Here is a 21,572-nt window from a genome sequence, read left to right as displayed (position 1 = left end):
GGGAGAGTAAGTGACGCGTACTGAAACGAAGGACAACAACTTTACGAGCAGGTGAAGATATCTGAGGCGGCGTGCAAAGTGACGTTTGTACGGAACAACTTGGGACATATTTTGGATCTATACGAGCAAGTCGCCAGCTAGCTAGCGTCGCGTCGTTGGGCGTTTTGCCTGGCGTTCACCGCATCAAATCAGCAGCTCTCCGCATCAACTGCATAATTTGGAATGCCGCGAGGAAGGACACTGGTATCCAAGCCTAGTTTCTGCGGATCAGGCGACCATGCTGCGATGATCCAATGCACGAACTGTAAAGCATTCATCCACTACGAATGCCTGGCAGGGTTAACGGTATCAGAAATCAGCTCGGTGATCAACGATAAACTTGCAAGCTACATCTGCAAAGTCTGCATTACTTCGTTGTCCAGCCAAGATCTACAATCGTTTGCCGGTCCGAGTGAAAACGGGAACGTCTACCACTTCGTGAACCGATCAGGCACCGAGGATTCAGGACCACCAGGGTCTTCGGTTGTGGGTTCCGTGGCACCGGATCAGCTGTTGCAGATAATTCAAGCTGCCACAACGGCGGCGGTTAAAGCTGCGATGGAGTATATGGAGGAATTCGTCGAGCGCCGAGAAAAACGGAAAAACTTAGTGGTCGTGGGCGTCCCCGAGAAAGAACCGGACAAGGCGACACAGGATCGTGTGGATCTGGCCATGGTTCAGAAGTACTGTGACACTTTGGGCATTGATCCCGGATCCATCAAAAAGACATTTCGGGATGGAAGGAAGAAGGGCTTCAGGGTTATGAAGGTAGTATTCGACGATGGCTGTGGGCACCAGAGAATGACATTTCTAAAGAATGCCAAACGGGAATGTTTTGAAAAGGATTCCAACTTCAGAGGACTCAAATTTGTCCCATTTGTGCGATTTGACTTGACATTCACACAGCGACGTGAAGACCAGAAGCTCCGAGAAGATCTTAGAAAATTGCGCGAGGGAGGGCGGGATGTGATTATTCGAGATGGGAAGATAATTGATCGTCCGTTGCAAGTTGGAAATTCTCAACAGGGAAACGAGTGACATTTGGTCAGAATGGAGCCAATGTGGCATTTCGTGATAGTATTCGCAAAGGTGAAACTAATGGTGTTCGTATACCCGTATTTTTACTGAACGCTCAGAGTATTTGCAATAAGTTCGTTGAGTTTCTATACCTCACTAACATTCAACCCGATGCCATTTACTGTGTCTGTGAAACTTGGCTATCATCTATTATACGTGACGGTTTTTTCTCGGAAATCCTGAAAAAATTTAATTTAGAACGCTGTGATGACAGTGTTAGGAGGGGCCCGGGAGGTGGTGTCCTATGCTTGATCCCAAAAATACTTAAGTACAGACCAGTTGATGCATTAGCTAATGATTTTTTCGAGCTTTTGTGTATTGATTTGGTAACGCCTGGTGCTAGAAATAAGGAGCCTATAAGAATGATTGTATGTTATCGTTCCCCCACTCCGAATCGTGTTAATTCAACTGCAGCCTTGATTCAAGCTCTAAATAACTTATGCCGTTTCGAAGGCCCCATCGCTTTGCTGGGTGACTTTAACTACCCTAAGATTCAATGGGAGAATCCGTGTTCTGTCAACACTGCCTTGTCCGATTTTATCAATTTCATTGAAGACAACGGCCTCATGCAGCAAGTTACTGGCCCAACCCACAAAAATGGTAATACGTTAGACTTGGTCTTCTGTAATGAGCCTAACCTCTACACCCACGAAGGCCAAGCTGAGCGTTTAGGTTTCAGCGACCATTTCATTGTTCAAGGCTTCTTTGGTCCCTTCGTCTCATTTAACGAATCCAAACCTGTGACAAAATTTTTTTCCAAAACTGACTTAAATCTTTTCAGAGATTTTTTTAATTCAATTGATTGGGTTAGAGAGTTTGATGGTCTAAATTGCGAATCCATGTGGAAGAAAGTTACCGAAATTATACAGATGGGAATAAGTAGGTTCGTGCCTCCATGCAATCTGCGAAATCACAAATTTCCTTGGTCGGCAGAATCTCATAGATTGCATGTTCGGCAAAAAAGTCTTCACCGCGTCTACAGGAGACGAGGAACGGAGCACTGTTACCGAAGATGGAAGGCTGCTTCGAAAGAAGCTCGCGATAGAAAAAGGCTAGATTATTTGACCTACGAGACAAAAATGCTTGAAAATATTAATTCAAAGACTTTCTGGAATGTTGTGCAGGGCAAATTCAAAGTCAAGGCTGAAATTCCATGTCTCAAACTCCGAAATGGGCAGATCTTAACCGATGCGAAAGAAAAAGCCGATGCCTTTAATCAGTATTATTCAACCGTAGCTCTGAACTTACCAACTCTGTTTGACACTGATGTCTTAGATCAATTTGATGTTGATGAAGATTCAGTTCTGGAGGCGATTCAAAGTTTGGCGGGCAAAAAGAGTTTTGGTGTCGATGAAATTCCACAATTTCTCTTAAAAGAATTGAAGCAAAGTCTTATTCTGCCCGTAACAAAAATCATAGAGGCATCGCTGCGAGATGGCATTGTCCCAAATTGTATAAAACAATCAAAGATAACCCCCATATTTAAAAAAGGTTCCCGATCAGAATGTGAAAATTACCGACCCGTCGCTTTGTTACCAGGTTTGAGTAAGATTCTTGAAGAAACGGTTAAGTTAAATATAAATCTTTTTTTTTTTTACCGCAATCATATAATATCGGACCAGCAATACGGATTTAGAAAAAGCCGTTCATGTACAACCCAAATGTTGATGTGTTTAGACCAGTGGATGAAAGCCTTGGATGCGCATAGAAATGTAGATATTTTCTATGTGGATATATCTAAAGCTTTTGACACCGTTTCTCACCCAAAGTTGATCGAAGTACTGAATGCTGCAGGAATTACTGGCCGCGCGCTCGACTGGCTCAAAAGTTACCTTAGTGACCGTTTTCAATTCGTGTTCGTAGACGGAGAAAAATCTGGTAATTTATCTATTGGATCAGGGATACCACAGGGTGGGAAGTTAGGTCCTCTGCTTTTTTCCTTATTTATCAACTATCTACCTAGTAGTGTTAATTATTGTGATGTAAAAATGTTTGCAGATGATGCAAAGCTCTCCTTTGTATTTGAAGATTTGAACGACACTGCGTTTGCAGAAAATGACCTGACAAGTATTTTCGAATGGTCAAGAAAATTTCAACTAAAGTTATCATACGCTAAGTGCGCAGTTTTGCATCTAGGGCGTAGCAACCCGAAAAAAGAATATTTCATCAATGGAAATTTAATACCCTCGGTAAACCAATTCAAGGATCTAGGATTTACGATCACAGAAAATTTGAAATCTTCAGCGCATGTTTCGAACATCAGCAGAAACGCTAAGCAAATGATTTGTTTCCTCTATCGATCGTTCAAGTCAAGAAATATAGACACTCTCGTTTCGATTTACAAGTCCTGCATCAGGCCCATACTTGAAAGTTCAACGCAAGTTTGGAATTCATACTTGCTCGGAGACATAAAGAAACTTGAAAGCGTGCAGAAATTGTTCACAAGGCGACTACCTGGGTTGTCGGAAGTACCGTACGCAGTTCGCTTGGAGGTTGCAAAACTTGAGTTGTTAGAACTTAGAAGATTACGTTTTGATTTACACATGGTCTATAAAATTATTCATGGGTTAGTTGACATACCTTTCAATTCGCTTTTCGAGTGGGCACCTTATGCCGCGACCAGGTCAAATACATACAAGCTTGCAAAAAAGCAATCGAGGCTAGACTGTCGAAAATACTTTTTCTCAAATAGGGTAGTTAACCCTTGGAACTTTTTATCTGAGGATTTGGTTTCTTCACCTAACTTGGCTGTGTTCAAACAAAGATTGTTAGCTGTAGATCTCTCGAGATTTTTGAGAGGGGGGGATTATTAGTGGCCCAATGGGCCCATACCCTCCCCGCCATGCCCATTTCATTGTTCACCATGCGGTATCATGACATAAATATCCAATAACTACTCGCTATGCTGTATTGATTTAATTGAAAATGCTATTATCATTATGGTATATCTAATGAGCTCGTTATATGGCTGGCTAAATAAAAGAAAGAAAGAAAGAAAGAAAGAAAGAAAGAAAGAAAGAAAGAAAGAAAGAAAGAAAGAAAGAAAGAAAGGAATATGTTACGATAGCCACAGAAGACTTTTATAATAGTATTCTTTAACACTTTATCATATGTTTTTTAAACATTTTAAAGTTTAACTGACTCTGAGAAACATTCTTTAGGGCTTTACCAAAAGTCACACTCAAAAAACTACCGTGAACGTGTCATGGGTCCACTCGCCGTGCTGGCCGGCTGATGCGCCCTCGCCCTAGTCCGCGGGGGTGCGCATATCCAATGCCAAACAGCTGCCCGCTAATCAGTGCTGACCACTGCCACCTGTGCCCTTGTTACCGGCTGATTAGGGTGTGTAGTTAAAACCCACAAGCTCGTCAGTCTGCGGTGGTTTGTCTGCCTCGATATGCTTGCCACCTGTTTCTGCTATGCCACCTGATTTGTGTTTTCCAGATCCCCCTATGCAGCGCGATGCCTGTTTGCTGATTCACTGTGTTTCGAACGCCTGTTTTTATGATCTGCTCTGCCTCGTTTGTAACAAAACTAATGATGCGTCAGTTCGGAAGTAGAAAATTAGTTCGTAAGCTAATGCAAAAAAATTACGAGGCTCCGGTTGTATCTCAAAAAGTTTGTAAGTATAGCCATTCGCAAGTAGAGGTAACACTTTAATTACACAGCCATAGGGCTACCTCAGTAGAGTTTTTTTTGGTTGGTCAGTTGGTTGGTAGATTTTATTCATCATTCATTACATTCAAGAAACCAAGACAATCGAAAGGGTATAGAAAGAAGCGAAAGCTTGTTAAGCCTATGCCTTTTTTCCATTGCAAAGCATATTTCAATAAGAAATTACCTTATTTTTCGGATTATAAGTCGCGTTTTTTTCATAGTTTGGGTGGGGGGGCGACTTATACTGAGGAGCGACTTATGTGAATTTTTTTCACAAATTTTCAAAATAAAAACAATAAAAAAGTGAAAACGCGATAAACGAACCGCGATGTAGCAAGGGATTACTTTAATTTGAATTTCAAGTGACGTCAATGGCGCCGCGGCGTGGCGGTTGTTTACATAAAGGACAAAAATTCGATCACGGAGATGACAAGGGCCCCACGTACTACCAGCATCATTAGCGGCTTTGTTTGTAAGTGACACGGAGAACGAAGAGTTTGAAGGATTTAATGATTTGGAGTGACACAGAAGGTTTGAAAAACTATTATAGCTTTTACGCACGCCTGGTCCTACTCTACGGAGCTCTCTTTCACCTCCGTGGATGGAAGTCGGGGGCCGGCGCTCGGCCGGGTGGCTGTCCGGGGACGGTGGATGGGGCTCGGACATGGCTTTTACGCACGCCCGGTCCTACTCTACGGAGCTCTTTTTCACCTCCGTTTACGGAAGTCAAGGGCCGGCGCTCGGCCGGGTGGCTGTCGAGGGATGGTGGATGGGGCTCGGACATGGCTTTTACGCACGCCCGGTCCTATTCTATGGAGCTCTCGTCCACCTGCGTGGCTGGAAGTGCCACCTCCGGGGATGGAAGTCCACGCCGCCACACTCCTGGAAGTCGACGCCGGTGCTTGGGGCCGTGTGGCGGTGAACTATTTGTTATAGTTATTTGATATATTTTATTTTGTGTAGCAACTTGTATATGTTTTTATCGTTACAGTTCAGTAGTTGTTGACTCGTTGAACTCTTGTTTTGTTAAATGAAGAGCCGTTTACCAAACCCACGTCTTTCCTTGTACTTTAACGCTACAATATAGTTATATACTAGATCTGTGGAATAACGACGAGGCATTGTTGACAAAGGACGAGGAATTTGATCGATGGATTTAATGATTTGGAGTGACACAGATGGTTTGATAATAATATTGCTTATATAATGGTTATTTGAAATTGTTGGAATCATTTTAAGTGAAGCTTTGGCCTGCCAGACCTGGAGGCCTCGCCTTTACGAGTTTATCTTTTCCTTTTATCTCTTTGTTCCTTTTATGTGATAGGGATGTCTTTTGATCCCTGTCAGCCATTTGTACCTTTCCTGTCCTTATGTTGTCTGTGTGTTTTGGTTCCCGTAAGAGTCCTTCACTAACAATGAGCAGGGCTTATTTGCATAGGTGAAATGTTCTTTGTTTGATTCACAGGAACTTCATTCCTTCTATTTAGATATAGGTTTGGTTCATAGATTGTAGTTTATCAGACCTGTTTTTCTTTGTTAAGGGATACATACAGTTAGAAGTAGTTGCATTAAAGTTATCCCATATTTACTCAATGTTTGTTTAAGGAACTGCATACCGGTTACCTCACGTTTGCTTAATGTGTGTTGAAATGTTTAGGACAAGTTACTTATTACTATTGTGTGTTAATTACCAAGTAGATAAAGTTAGCAAAGGTCTAGTTGCATTTGTTCCACAGCAAAGCGGCAATCAACGTGCGTCAGGACATTTGTTGACCTCGAGGACAGGTCAGCCAACTGTGAAGGAAGACAGCTGCGGACGGCCTCTGCGGGGGGTCAAGAGCCAACAGCGAAGTGCTAATTCACACCACACTACATTATTTTGCTAATCAGCGTTGCTACAGACACAATCCCCCCTCCCTTTAGTGTAGCAACGCCTCTGTAACCAGGGCAACCATAACATTAAAAAGAGGGGCACGTGGAGTAAAGACTCAGAACTGATGGAGGTTGTAACTGAGAATGCTTTCTCTATCGTTCTCCTCGCGAGTAAACCTGTTCTGGTTGTCTTCTCCTCTTCATTCCAGCGAGTGATTTAATGTCTAATCGTATTTAGACCCAACAGAAATATAATTTATATATCGTTATATGGGCCTGTGGAATATTTTGAAGTGCAAGCGCTGTTGACATAAAGGACAATCGATGGATTTAATGATCTGGAGTGACACAGACGGTTTGATCATATTATTGCTCATATAATAGTTATTTGATATATAATTTACATATCGTTATATGGGCCTGTGGAGTATTTTAAAGTGCAACCGCCGTCAGCGGCGCACACCCGGCCGCCATTGTTGACATAAAGGACGATCGATGGATTTAATGAATTGGAGTGACACAGATGGTTTTATGAATGTGTTATTTATGTAATAGTTATTTGAATAACCTCAGCTCTTTGTTTGTGTTTATGTCACGTTAGCATACCTATCGTTTAGCCTGTTGTTGCTCGTTCATGTCTGTTCTTGGTGTTGGAGTTTGTCGAATAAATTTACCCCAAAATGCGACTCATACTCGGGAGCGACTTCTATATGTTTTTTTTCACGTTATTGTGCATTTTATGGCTAATGCGACCTATATTCCAGAGCGACTTTTAGTCCAAAAAATACGGTAACAACACACCAATATAAACAATATTTATCATCAAGAAAAGTGTTTTTTCTTTAACAAAACAAAAAACTTGTTCCATGCCTGGCAAGCTAATAAAATTTTGACACTTACTCATTGATTTTGTCAGTATAGTGCAGTGGTTCTTAACCTCATTGGAGGTACCGAACCCCACCAGTTTCATATGCGCATTCATCAAACCCCTCTTTAGTGAAAAAAATAGTTTTTTCAAATTCACAACATTAATGTTTATTTATAACTGGTGCAAAGAATGAGCCATACATGAACATCACCTTGTTCAAAGAACATAACCAACACAACGCATAAAGTCAAAACAAATTACATACCGTATTTTTGTAACTAAATGTCGCTCCGGAGTATAAGTCGCACCAGCCATAAAATGCACAATAAAGTGAAAAATATATATATAAGTCGCACTTTTGAGGCAAATTTATTTGTCAAAATCCAACACCAAGAACAGACATGAACCAGCAACAACAGGCTAAACGATACGATATGCTAACGTGACATATACACAAACGAGGAGCTGAGAATGGGCCTGACGTAACATTCAGAGTTATTCAAATAACTATTACATAAATAACAGGTTTATCAAACCATCTGTGTCACTCCAATTCATTAAATCCATCAATCGTCCTTTATGTAAACGATGCCGCGTATGCGCCGCTGATGTCGGACTCGTCGTGAGTTGCAGTTCTAAATATTCCACAGACCCATATAACGATATATAAAGTATATATAAAATAACTATCACATAAACAACAATATTATCAAACCATCTGTGTCACTCCAAATCATTAAATCCATTGATCAAATTCCTCGTCCTTTGTCAACAATGCCGCGCGTGCGTCGCTGACGTCAGCCTCGTCGTTATTCCACAGATCTAGTATGACTATATTGTAGCGTTAACAAAGTACCAGGGAAGACGTGGGTTTGGTAAACGGCTCTTTATTTAACAAAACAAGAGTTCAACGAGCCAACAACTACTGAACTGTAATGATAAAAACATATACAAGTTGCTACACGAAATAAAATATATAAAATAATTATAACATAAAAAGTTCACCGCCACATAGCCCCAAGCACCGGCGTCGACTTCCAGGCGTGTGGCGGCGTGGACTTCCATCACCGGAGGTGGCACTTGCAGCCACGGAGGGGGCTGGGAGTAGGACCGGGCGTGCATAGGAGCAGTGTCCGACCCCCATCCACCGTCCCCGGACAGCCAGCTGCCGAGCGCCGGCCCCCCGACTTCCAGCCATGGAGGTCGAAGAGCGCTCCGTAGAACAGGACCGAGCGTGCGTAAAAGCCATGTCCGAGCCCCATCCACCGTCCCCGGACAGCCACCTGGCCGAGCACCGGCCCCTGACTTCCATCTACGGAGGTGAAAGAGAGCTCCGTAGAGTAGGACCGGGCGTGCGCAAAAGCCATAATAGTTTTTCAAACCTTCTGTGTCACTCCAAATCATTAAATCCTTCAAACTCTTCATCCTCCGTGTCACTTACAAACAAAGCCGCTAATGATGCCGGTAGTACATGGGGCCCTTCGTCATCTTCGTCATCCAGTGATCGAATCTTTGTCCTTTATGTAAACAACCGCCGCGCCGCTGACGTCACTTGAAATTCAAATTACAGTAATCCCTTGCTACATCGCGGTTCGTTTATCGCGGTTTCCCTTTTTTTTTATTTTGAAAATTTGTGAAAAAGTTCACATATAAGTCGCTCCTCATAAAAAGTCGCCCCCCCCACACAAACTATGAAAAAAAAAATGTGACTTATACTCCGAAAAATATGGTACCTGCAAATCAGTGTGACTTCTGCTGTTGCCTTTGAGAGACTGGTTCAGATATGCATCGTCACAAATTTACACAATAATTCAGGTGTGTCCGGACCTCCACAGTGGAGGCTTTGCCGAACCCCTGAGACTAACTCACCGAACCCCTAGGGTTCGACCGAACCCAGGTTAAGAACCACTGGTATAGTGAAACCTCTTCTTCCAAATTTAGGACATTCCGTGATGTGATTTTTTTTCCATAGGAATTAATGTAAAATGTAAAATTAATGTTGAAAGACAGGACGACGACTTGCTATAGGAGTATGTGCTTGAGAGACGGGGGGAGGGTTGTGCGAGATGGCAAGTCGACGGGGAGTGTGGGAGAATCCATGTATGTATGATTAATAAATTTTACGTTCGCCCCACCCTCTTCTGACTACCCTGGCCGCTTTTTGCACAAGCCTTCTTATTATTGCAAATGCGGATTCATGTAATGCATTGTTGGATTTGATGTAAATATGTCACCAACTTAATCAAACTATACTGTGCTATATTAGAAACCACATTATTAAGTGTTTGATTCGGGATGGGAGTACATTCCTTTTCAAGCTCAAATGTTTTATTTGTATTTATTTTTGGTCTTTTTCTTTTTGTCTTCATGTTTGTGCCCGAAATAAAACATTCAATTTAATTCAATTATTATAACCACTAAGTTGAAGAAAATCTTACTAACTTAAGTAACTTGGAACTGGAAATGCTTTACAACTCATTGTACACTTGGTGTATCGAACACATACTAATCGCATCCTCCAACTTAGGGTCAGACATGACGAGCATATTTTCAACCTCTCTCAAGTTTGTAATGTACAGTATGTACGTGGTATGTGCACTGAAGTTTTGCAGTGGTTTCTTGAAAGCCACACAGCTGCCATCCTAGGATCCAGTTAAATTATGTTGTTTAAAAATTAACTTACTGTCATTGGCGGGGCAGAATCGTGAGGAGCTTGTGTATGGAAACTCAGTGAGGTCAGAGGTTACTCCCAGTGGGGGTTCAGACAGGACATCAGCTACATAGCAGGCATTTAAATCAGTCAGTGAACTGGTCAGATCACACATAGTTGTTGAGATCCGTATGCAATTAGAATTCCTCTGTTTATCCTTGGCAACCCTGCAAAAAATTTCACACACAATCCATTACACTTATACTGTATAAATACCAGCAGCGCAAAACAAGTGATTTGTCATATAATAGAGCAAAAAGTTGCTATTGAAAGAACTGTAGATTCTTAAAAGGTCTTACACAGAGAACTCTACGGTGTATGAGTTATCAGTTGGTAATGGTTCCCAGGTCAGAATGGTTTTAAAGTCCGTGGATTTCCAGGTCACGTTCTGTGCACTGGGATAAAAGCCTGTAAAATTAATTAACACAAATCAATTGAAATACTTTCTAATCAACTTTGTAATCAAATGACATCAAAGTTGCAACAGGAAATAAAGAGAAAGAGAGAACACTGCTGGGAGGCTGCCACTCACGTCGGCGCCATACCAAAAAAAAAAAAAAAACATAACCGCATGAACTATATGATCCTTTTCCCTCCAGAACAGAAAATGCAGTCACCTCAAAAGAATGTTTTTCAAGATTTTAAGACCCAGCAGAAACATCCATCCATTTTCTATACCTCTTGTCCCCACTGGGGTCGCGGGCGTGCTGGAGCCTATCCCAGAAATCATTGGGCAGTAGGTGGGGTACACCCTGAACCGGTTGCCAGCCGATCGTAGGGCACACAGACGAACAACCATCCGCACTTGCACTCACACCTAGGGGCAATTTGAAGTGCTCAATTGCCCTATCAAGCATGTTTTTGAGATGTGGTAGGAAACCGGAGTGCCCGGAGAAAACCCATGCGGGCACGGGGAGAAAATCCAAACTCCACACAGGGAGGGTCGGAGATGGAATCAAACCGGCACCCTCCTAACTGTGAGGCAGACGTGCTAACCAGTGCGCCACCGAGCCCCCAGCAGTAAGAGTGCAGCAAATTTGCCGTCTCACGAACGTGACATCAGCTATATGAAGTTGAAATACATCCATTAATCTGTTCCCATCAGAGTGTTAATTATCACAGAATATAGATAGTAAATGCAGACTTTGAACTATATGTCCAGTCACTTCTGAGCTTTTCAATCATAAGGAATAACGTGATTAGAGGATTATAAATGCCCCTGTGATTGATCCATTTTCTAAACCGCTTGTCCGCATGGGGGTCGCGGGCGTGCTGGAGCCTATCCCAGCAGTCATCGGGCAGTAGGCGGGGGACACCCTGACTCGGTTGGCAGCCAATCGCGGGGCACACAGAGACAACTATCCGCACTCGCACTCACATGTAGGGGCAATTTGGAGTGCTCAATCGACCTACCAAGCATGTTTTTTGGGATGTGGGAGGAAACCGGAGTGCCCAGAGAAAACCCACGCAGGCACGGGGAGAACATGCAAACTCCACATGGGGAGGGCCAGGCCGGAGGTGGAATTGAACCCGCACCCACTCAACTGTGAGGCAGATGTGCTAACCCAGGGGTCGAAAACCTTTTTGGCGAACAGAGCCATACATGCCAATTTTTTAAAAATAATTCCCGTGAGAGCCATACCATTTAAAAAAAATGATAGGCTAGATACAATTAAATGCATGTATTTGAATTAAGACCAACGATTTTTTGAGTGTACTAATGTATTCTTTTCAATAACGTCACCAAACGAGCCATAGGTTCCCGACGCCTGTGCTAACCAGTGCCCCACCGTGCTGCCTCCCCCCATATAAATGTAGAACTCATATTTATGGAGGACCAAAACCACTCAAATTAAAAATAAGTGAAAATTAAGCCCTGCGATTGGCTGGCAACCTGTTCAGGGTGTCCCCCGCCTACTGCCCGATGACCGCTGGGACCTATCCCAGCATGCCCACGACCCCTGCGGGGATAAAGTGGTACAGAAAATGGATGGATGGATACGTGAATATTAAAAACAAATTTAAAAAATGTGTATAATTGAAAAGATAAATTAAGGGAGAAATGCAATGTTTTATTGATGTATGTACTTTTGTATGTATTTATTTTGATAATTATTTTTTAAAGGGACTGGTTAGCACGTCCGTCTCACAGTTCAGAGGTTGCGGGTTTGATTCCAGCTTCGGTCCTACCTGTGTGGCGTTTGTATGTTCTCCTCGTGCCTGTATGTTGTTTCTCTAAATTCCGTCCACATCCCAAAATTATGCATGGTAGGCAGATTGTGCACTCCAAATTGCCCTGAAGTGTGAGTGTGAGTGCGGATGGTTGTTAGTCTCTGTGTGCCCTGCGATTTGCGGGCAGCTGATAGGGTTGACAACTTATTTTGATCTTACATAGAAATGCTGTTTTGGAATAATTAACTCTGTTAGTGCTTGCCAAAACTCTTGGTTGTTAAAACTTTCCACCTTCTTTGTGTGTTGTGCAAACATCTTAACTTGACCAGTGTTTTTTTTTTAATTTATTATTATTGTTTCATTTTCATTTTTTTATTTTTTTTATTTTGGCAGTTTTGGTCCATGTATATTATCACATTCACACAAATTGATGGATCGCTTTTCAATGGAATTTGGTAACACAAAAATGCTTAGAATCTCACTCTTATGCCGATGTCAGAATAAGATAATTATGATCATTGACACAAAAAACAATGAAAGTGCATTTGGAGCAACCACCCACCAAGTTAGTAAAGTGCAAAGTTTGTAAAGTGCAAACCCAGAATAAATCCCCCTATACGCCCATTTAGCACAGTACAATTGCTTCACAGTGTATAATACTCTGATGTTGAAAGTTAGAAATGATTGTCCATTTCACTTCAATGTTGTGTGCGTGTGTGTGTGTGTGTGTGTGTGTGTGTGTGTGTGTGTGCGCGCGGGTGCGTGCATGTGTGTGTGCGTGTGTGCGCGTGTGCGTGCATGTGTGTGTGTGCGTGGGTGTCAAAGTCAAAGTCTACTTTATTGTCAATTTCCTCACATGCCAAGACACACAAAGAAATCGAAATTACGTTCCCACTATCCCACGGTGACAAGACATAGTACACAATATACATAATATATTATTATATAACGTAAGTAAACAACAACAAAAAATAAAAACAAGAAGGCACAAACAATGAATAAATAGGAATGATGAATAAATAATAAATAAACAAATAACACAATAAATAAGAGGAGCAAAAATGGAGCAAGTGTGCAAACAGCAGACAGTCAGAATATGGCTCAAAAGTACAGGACGCTACGCAGAAGGGGGGAGAGAGTTCAGGATCCTAACAGCCTGGAGTACGAAGCTGTTGGTGAGTCTGGTGGTGCGGGAGCGCAGGCTCCTGTACCTCTTCCCAGAGGGCAGAAGATCAAACAAAGAGTGAGCGGGGTGACTCACATCACTCACAATCGTGGTTGCCTTGCGGTGAGATGCGAGGTGTAAATGTCCTTCAGGGAGGGGAGTGAAGCACCAATAATCTTACCAGCCGTGTTCACTATGCGCTGCAGGGCCTTCATGTTGTATTCAGTGCAGCTACCACCCCAAACAGCAATACAACTGGAGAGGACGCTCTCAATGGTGCCACGGTAGAATGTAGTCATGACGGCCGGAGGAGTACTTGCTCGCCTGAGTTTCCGCAGGAAGTACAGGCGGCGCTGAGCTTTCATTGCCAGTGACGCAGTGTTGGCGGACCAGGAGAGGTCCTCACTGATGTGCACCCCCAGGAATCTGGTGCTGCTCACTCTCTCCACCACAGCACCGTCGATGGTCAGCGGCAGGTGCTGGTTGTGACCCTTGGAAGTCAACAACAACCTCTTTGGCCTTGTTGACGTTCAGCAGGAGGTTGTTGTCCCTGCACCACGCGGTCAGAAGGTCAACCTCCAACCTGTACTGAGTCTCGTCGCCCTTGGTGATGAGACCCACCAGAGTCGTGTCGTCAGCAAATTTCACAATGCGGTTGTCGCTGTAGGTTGCAGTGCAGTCATGCGTCAGCAGGGTGAAGAGCAGCGGACTGAGCACGCAGTATGCATAAGCTGGATAAAAGAACTGGTATTCATAATGTTGTTGTTTTGTCTGTGTCATCATGTTATTGCAAGCAGGAAACATCACATTGCCCTATCCCCACCGGCGTCTGATTGATGACAAATTTGTGTTACGTCTCGCCCAATCCAAGACACAGAATGATCTTAGTTGACTGGCTCTTTTATCACAGACAATTATTCAGGGTGTTTTGTTTACCTGACATAAAAGAACCAGTCAACTAATCAATACAATTATTACAGAATGATCTTTGTCGGCCATCTGCTCCTTGTTGAAAAGCATGTACCATGTGTCATACGGAACTTCTTTGGAACTTTTTTTTGCCCACAGCCAGAGCAAACCGACTGACATGGCAAAGCCTTTCTTTAGGCTTATTTGAAAATTGCTGTGGCTCAGCGTGGGAACATGTCCAATCTGGCCAAGCACCTCGCTGACCGCCGGATGCACGCACACACACACACGCACACGCACACACACACACACACACACACACACACACACACACACACACACACACACACACACACACACACACACACACACACACACACACACACACACACTAAAGCAACGTTTCTGGCTCCACACCAAAGCAATGTTTCTGGCTACACACTAAAGCAACGTTTCTGGCTATTTAACACTTGACAGAAATGGTGGAAATGTATTGTTAATATCAACAATGGATGACATCTAATGCAATTGCACTCACGCGCCAGCACCCGGAAACCACTCTGCCTGTGATTTAATCGCATCACCAGCAATGCTAGCAACATATTTGGTGTAAACACAACATTAGCTTAGAGAAAGCATCAGCCTCTGGCTACTGTGCGTATGACTTGCGTTTGGTTTGGCTGTTGGTGTAGTGTTTTGGACACTGTCACGGCAAGTCAATGAACAGGTTCATAGTGTAACCATCCGTCTGAACGTAGTCTCTGCATATAACTTTGTTAGTGCCTTGTCCTACGGGTATAAGCTAAAGCAAATCCACACTGAGTATTTTTTTCTGGCCAAACTCTGACGCGTCGTCGTTTTCTGTGTTACTTTTCACTATTCAAATAAACAGCACACCCAATGAATGACTAAGATGAGAAGTGCACTGTTCTACTGAAAACTCAGCAATGTTAATTCATCAGACTTGCATTAGACTACCAGGTGACGAGCTGATGCACTGCAGACACATTTCTACCAGAATGTAAGAGCACCTCATTAAAAAGGCCATACAGCCTTCAAAATCTACACATTTTCCACTTTATTCTTTGACACAAAACTATAATAATTTAGTCGGACATGATTTAAAATATAACATAGATCATTTAAAAACCCATAACATAAATAGCAGTAACATATTTATCATACATGTATGTTTTAGTATTAAGGGTCATGTTCAGTGGTTGTTGTGGACAGTGTAGGCCTAAACCTTCGTTTATTGGATCAAGTGAGATGTTAGTCAAATACAGGTTCTGGGCTTTGTTTTCATAACATGCATGGCTAATCCATGCATGCTAACTGAAGCAACAATCAAATATGCCGAAAATATGCGTAACTGATAGAAATGTGTACAGTTTGCGCCAGTGATTAACGTGGCTTTATTGATGTAATGCTGCGTTCAAACCAAATATGTTGCTAGTCTTTCTGGTGACGCGATGATTCAATCACAGTCAATGGAGTTCGCGTGTGCACTCCACACTCTTTTTAGCGCTTTGCCCAGGCTGAGCCATCTGACAACTGTGTGGAAGCCGATGTCACAATGTTCAGTCTCCTGCTCTTTGTGTGACAAACTGTGTGATTCAATGCCAGTGCCCTGATGAAGTTTCCAATTTTAGTAACATCAATAACAAAGTTTATTTTTAGCACTGATTTGCACAACACATGTTGGTGGATAATACAATGCAAAACTACCAATTCTGATCTGCATCGATTTCCGTTACTGTCTTGCATATGTTTAAGTCCGAACTTTTCCCCCGTAAGATATGGACAACTGTTCGTTGTGACACCTGCCAGTCTGTCCTATTTCAGTTCCAGTGTATCCATGCACGCACGTGCCTCCGCGACCACATTGCTCCCGGTTGTCGTTCCTTTCATCGACCGCATGCATGCCAGCTCTTCCGTAATCTTTAAGTCCGACGTTATCCCACGGACAAATATAAGTAACTGCTCTGTGTTGTGGACTGTGCTGTGTATATATGGCAGTGGTGGGCCGTCAGGGCCTGCAAGGCCTTCTCTGCTGGCCTAAAAATATCTGAATCACAGACTGATGTTACTTATATTTTGTCCGATAATTCCAAACGGTCTGTCTGCTTCCTTTCATTGCTGCCCCCTGGTTGCGCTGTCTCCAGACGTGTATTTTCATATTTAAGCATTTAACCAATCACATTTCAGCCACTATTTGTTGCCAGGGTCAAAGAAATCTGCCTGGAGGCCTTCACAATCAGTTCTGTGGGCCCTGTAGCATAAAATAAATGTCGATCAAACTGAGCAGGCGTACGGAAACGTCAGCGTATTCACACGCTTCAATTGGATCAGGCATGTCCAAAGTCCGGGCCGCGGGCCAAATCCGGCCCCCGGTCATTCATACGGCCCACAGTATTATTTATGGCCTGCCTGCGCTGTCAAACTGAATAAAAAAAATCGTGAAACTTGAAACTGTAATTCCTCCTATTACCAAAAGGTGGCAGCTCCTTTCTGCGATGGCGACTGCAAAGAAAACGAGGAAAGTTGACATTGAGGGCCGTCGCTTTCAAGAGAAATGGGAATTACAATACTTCTTCACTGAAAAACAAGGCAATTGTGTTTGTCTAATTTCTAAAGAGATGGTTGCCTTGTTTAAGTATTTCAACCTAAAGAGACTCTATCAGACTCATGCTGGCATCACAACAGTGATGATTCATGCGGGGCTGTGAGTCAAAATTAAATCAAAATTAAATATTACTTGATATTAAATATTACGAAGTGGCCATGTTAATACTGTTGATGTTCTGAACCTGAAGACGTGACACAAACTATTACTTTCTGAAAGATATTGTAAATGACAAGAGCAAAATTCACTTGTTTTAAGTTTTTATAATAACAGACAACTTTGCATTACTTATAACTCCTGTTTCAAATGTTCATGAGGCAAAAATAATTTTAAATTCATGTAAATTTAAGGTATATCATACAGTTTGTTCAATGTTATCTGACTCTTCAGATATGAATGAAAGGCAGAATGTGTTTTTAGAGTTGTTCACATCTGCCTGAGTAGCTTATATTTGGTTATTTTGTCATTAAAAAAAAAAGACAATCGAGACAATGAAATTTGTTTTATAACAGTGTGTATTTGTATGAAATGTTTGTAGTTAAAAAATGAAAAATAAAAACTATTGGCCTCCAGGCCCCTTTACTTTATCAAATCTGGTCGGGCACTCCGAAGCCAGCAGGCCTGTCACAACCGGGAAAAGAATTTGTCCGCCACTTTCAGTCCACTAACTACGAGCAGTACTCCTGGCTCACAGGCTCCGAGGAACGCTGCAACTCGTATTAGCATTAGCTTTGATGGCGATAGAAAATGACTTCTTGATGGAACTGAAATGCACGGGTAATCTGCACAACACAGTAATTGAAATCTTCTTGAGGGAAGAAGGTAGGACTGTCTCAGAAAATTAGAATATTGTGATAAAGTTCTTTATTTTCTGTAATGCAATTAAAATAAACAAAAATGTCATACATTCTGGATTCGTTACAAATCAACTGAAATATTGCAAGCCTTTTATTATTTTAATATTGTTGATTATGGTATACAGATTTAGAAAACTCAAATATCCTAACTCAAAATATTAGAATATTTTCTCAGACCAAGTAAAAAAAAAAAAGATTTATAACAGCAAAACAAAATCAAACATTTGAAAATGTCCATTAATGCACTCAGTACTTGGTTGGGAATCTTTTCTACGGATTACTGCATCAATGCGGCGTGGCATGGAGGCAATCAGCCTGTGGCATTGCTGAGGTGTTATGGATGCCCAGGATGCTTCAATAGCGGCCTTTAGCTCATTTGCATTGTTGGGTCTGGTGTCTTTCAGCTTCTTCTTCACAATACCCCGCAAATTATCTATGGGGTTCAGGTCAGGGGAATTGGCAGGCCAATCGAGGACATGCCATGGTCAGTACACCATTTACTGGTGGTTTTGGCACTGTGGGCATGTGCCAGATCATGCTGGAAAATGAAATCATCTCCACTGAGCTTTTCAGCAGACGGAAGCATGTAGTGCTCTAAAATCTCTTGGTACACAGCTGCATTTACTCTGGACTTGATGAAACACAGTTGACCAACACCAGCAGCTGACATGGCTCTCCAAACCATCGCTGACTGTGGGAACTTCACACTGGATTTCAAGCAACTTGGATTTTGCTCCTCTCCAGCCTTTCTCCAGACTCTGGCGCCTTGACTTCCAAATGAAATACAAAACTTGCTTTCATCTGAAAAGAGGACTTTGGACCACTCTGCAACTGTCCAGTGCTTCTTTTCCATAGCCCAAGTCAGACGCTTCAGAAGTGGCTTGACCATGAGAATACGGCTATTGTAGGCCATTTCCTGGACACGTCTGTGAACAGTGGCTTTTGATACCTGGACTTTAGCTTCAGTCCACTGTCTTTGAAGCTCCCCCAAATTCTGGAAGCGACTCTTCATCACAATGTCGTTAAGGCTGAGGTCATCTCTCTTGGTTGTGCAGTGTTTTCTGCCACATTTCCCCCTTCCAACAGACTCTTTGTGGATGTGCTTTGAAACTGCACTCTGTGAACAGCTTGCTCTTTGAGAAATTTCTTTTTGTGTCTTACCCTCCTGATGGAGGACGTCAATGATGGTCCTCTGGACAGCAGTCAGATCAGCAGTCTTCCCCATACTTGTGATTTAGTTTACTGAACCAAGCTGTCTGTTTTTCAAAGCTCAGGAAACCCTTGCAGGTATTTCGAGTTAATTAGACGATTCAAGTGATTAATTGAATACCCTACTACTTTACTTTTTCATGATATTCTAATATTTTGAGATAGGATATTTGAATTTTCTTAAGCTGTATGCCATAATCAGCAATATTAAAATAATAAAAGGCCTGCAGTATTTCAGTTGATTTGTAACGAATACAGAATGTATGACATTTTGGGGTTTTTAATTGCATTACAAAAAATACAGAACTTTATCACAATATTCTAATTTTCTGAGACAGTCCTGTATATCATCTCCGTCACTATCTTGCATATGTTCAAAAGTCCGACATTTGAGTAAGATTTGGACCACCGTCCATTGTAACACCTGCCAGTCCGTCCGATTTCAGTCCCAGTGTGTCCATGTATGACGTTATCCCACGGAAAAATATAACTGCTCTGTGTCGTGGGCATCACAGCTTTCGTCCAAAGACAAGAAGAAAAAGTCAAAATGTGTTACTTTGTGTTGCAGCTGAAGCTGCAGATTCCCCGCAATGTTCTCAATTCTTCTTCAGGGCATAGTCCATCAAGCACTTTTTGACAAACTCCCCCTCTGAGAACGGCTAACTGTATTTAGCAATTTTGTACGATATTACAAAGCTGGTCGAGGTTGCTGCATCCCTGGATGTGTGAAGCTTGGTAAAAAAAAAAAAAAAAAAAAAGCCTTGCTGCTTTCGCAGTTTAGCAAAGCTTCCGATGTCCGTGCCCTTTCAGCATCATTCAAGTTTCTCGTGTTTCGCCTCGTAATGCCGATTCAAATTGTAGTCCTTAAACACGGCGACCTGCTCCCCGCAAACTAAATACAGCTTTACCTTTGACAACCGTAAATAAATACTTAGCTGTCCATTATTTGTTGAAAACTCTGCATTCAGCATCTAGCATTCTATTTTAAGCACGAGCAGACATTTTTTTCTGGGCTAAAGTCATGTGTCTTGTGACAACGATCCAATCATGTGCACGTCTTGCTATGTCATTATATGAAATGAGACAACTTCAAAATAAAAGCAAAGCAGCTTTGGTCCATTCATGAAAATTTATGAAATTAGAAAATATTTTTGGGACATTTTTAATTAACCCTTAAATGTATGTGGCACGGGACAAGCAATGTCCAGGTCTTCATATGGTGTGGTTTGACTTTTACCTTGCGCACAGGATCCTCATGCGGGGCGCATACAGGCCGCTTAAAGGGTTTTAACTAGTGCTGTCAAGCAATTAAAATATTTAAAAGCTATTCATCAAATGTTTTGTTGTTAAACCATAGCTAATGGCACATTGTATTTTTTGTAAAAAAAAAAATAAAAAATAAAAAATTGCAAATGATACCCTGACACATGAATATAGATACACTGATGCATGTGGAAGAGCATTGATTTTCTTATGCAGACGCATTTTTTATTGAATTTAATTTAATTCATAAAAAGTCACACAAACAGCCCCTCAACAGTCCATTCTAAGAATTAAAAAAAATGGGCAATATAAAAAATAATACATGCATATAAAATTCAAACAAGGACTCCGCCTATAGTGCAACTAACCATTTTTAAAGTTTGTTTTGACCTTAGCGGCCATATAACTTAATTCACCATATTAACCCTGTAAAAATGAACATTCCATTTGACGTGACGCCTTTATTTCTAAAAATGGATGAAATCTCTGCAGACTATTGCCTAGTGTGGTGTACTAGATGTTTATTTTCGGTCTCGCAAGATCTGATGAAGTGTAGTTTTTCTGCGGTAACAGTACATGAAAAGAATACAAATTATATTAGGCCAAGCAACATCCATCCATCCATCCATTTTCTGAACCGCTTAGTCCCCACGGGGGTCGCGGGCGTGCTGGAGCCTATCCCAGCCGTCATCGGGCAGTAGGCGGGGGACACCCTGAACTGGTTGCCAGCCAATCGCAGGGCACACAGAGATAGACAATCAATCGCACTCACACTCACGCCTAGGGACAATTTGGAGTCTTCAATCGGCCTACCAAGCATGTTTTTGGAATGTGGGAGGAAACCGGAGTGCCCGGAGAAAACCCACGCGGGCCCGGGGAGAACATGCAAACTCCACACAGGGAGGTGGAATCGAACCCGCACCCTCCTAACTGTGAGGCGGACGTGCTACCCAGTGCGCCACCGAGCCGCCAAGCAACAGTACATGAAAAGAATACAAATTATATTAGGCCAAAATGAGTCTTAATCCCGTGATTAAAAAATTTATGAATTTAAAAGAGGGTTGAAATTAATCGTGGTAATAACTCAATTAACTGACTAGTTTTAACCCCTATTTACTAATATGGATATTTTTTAATGTATTTGGCAT

At 42.2% G+C, this 21,572-nt stretch overlaps 1 protein-coding gene across 8 annotated transcripts in view; it reads right to left on the bottom strand.

Moving 5' to 3' along the window:
• Positions 1-21,572, bottom strand: part of f3a (coagulation factor IIIa) — a 39,501-nt gene that overhangs the window by 16,488 nt on the left and 1,441 nt on the right. For all 8 annotated transcript variants that reach the window (XR_007489163.2, XM_068649362.1, XM_068649359.1 and 5 more), the window contains exons 2-3: positions 10,523-10,631; positions 10,197-10,390 (exon numbers count right to left, since the gene is read on the bottom strand). Coding sequence is in view for 7 of the 8 variants with exons in the window: in XM_068649359.1 (XP_068505460.1) it covers positions 10,197-10,390; positions 10,523-10,631 (303 nt within the window). In the remaining variant the exon portion in view is untranslated. The remainder of the gene's footprint in view (positions 1-10,196; positions 10,391-10,522; positions 10,632-21,572) is intronic.

Source organism: Syngnathus scovelli, chromosome 21 (genome assembly GCF_024217435.2).
Source record: "Syngnathus scovelli strain Florida chromosome 21, RoL_Ssco_1.2, whole genome shotgun sequence".
NCBI lineage: Eukaryota > Metazoa > Chordata > Actinopteri > Syngnathiformes > Syngnathidae > Syngnathus > Syngnathus scovelli.
Note: the sequence above shows the minus strand (reverse complement) of the source record. Positions and strands in the feature narration are given on the sequence as shown.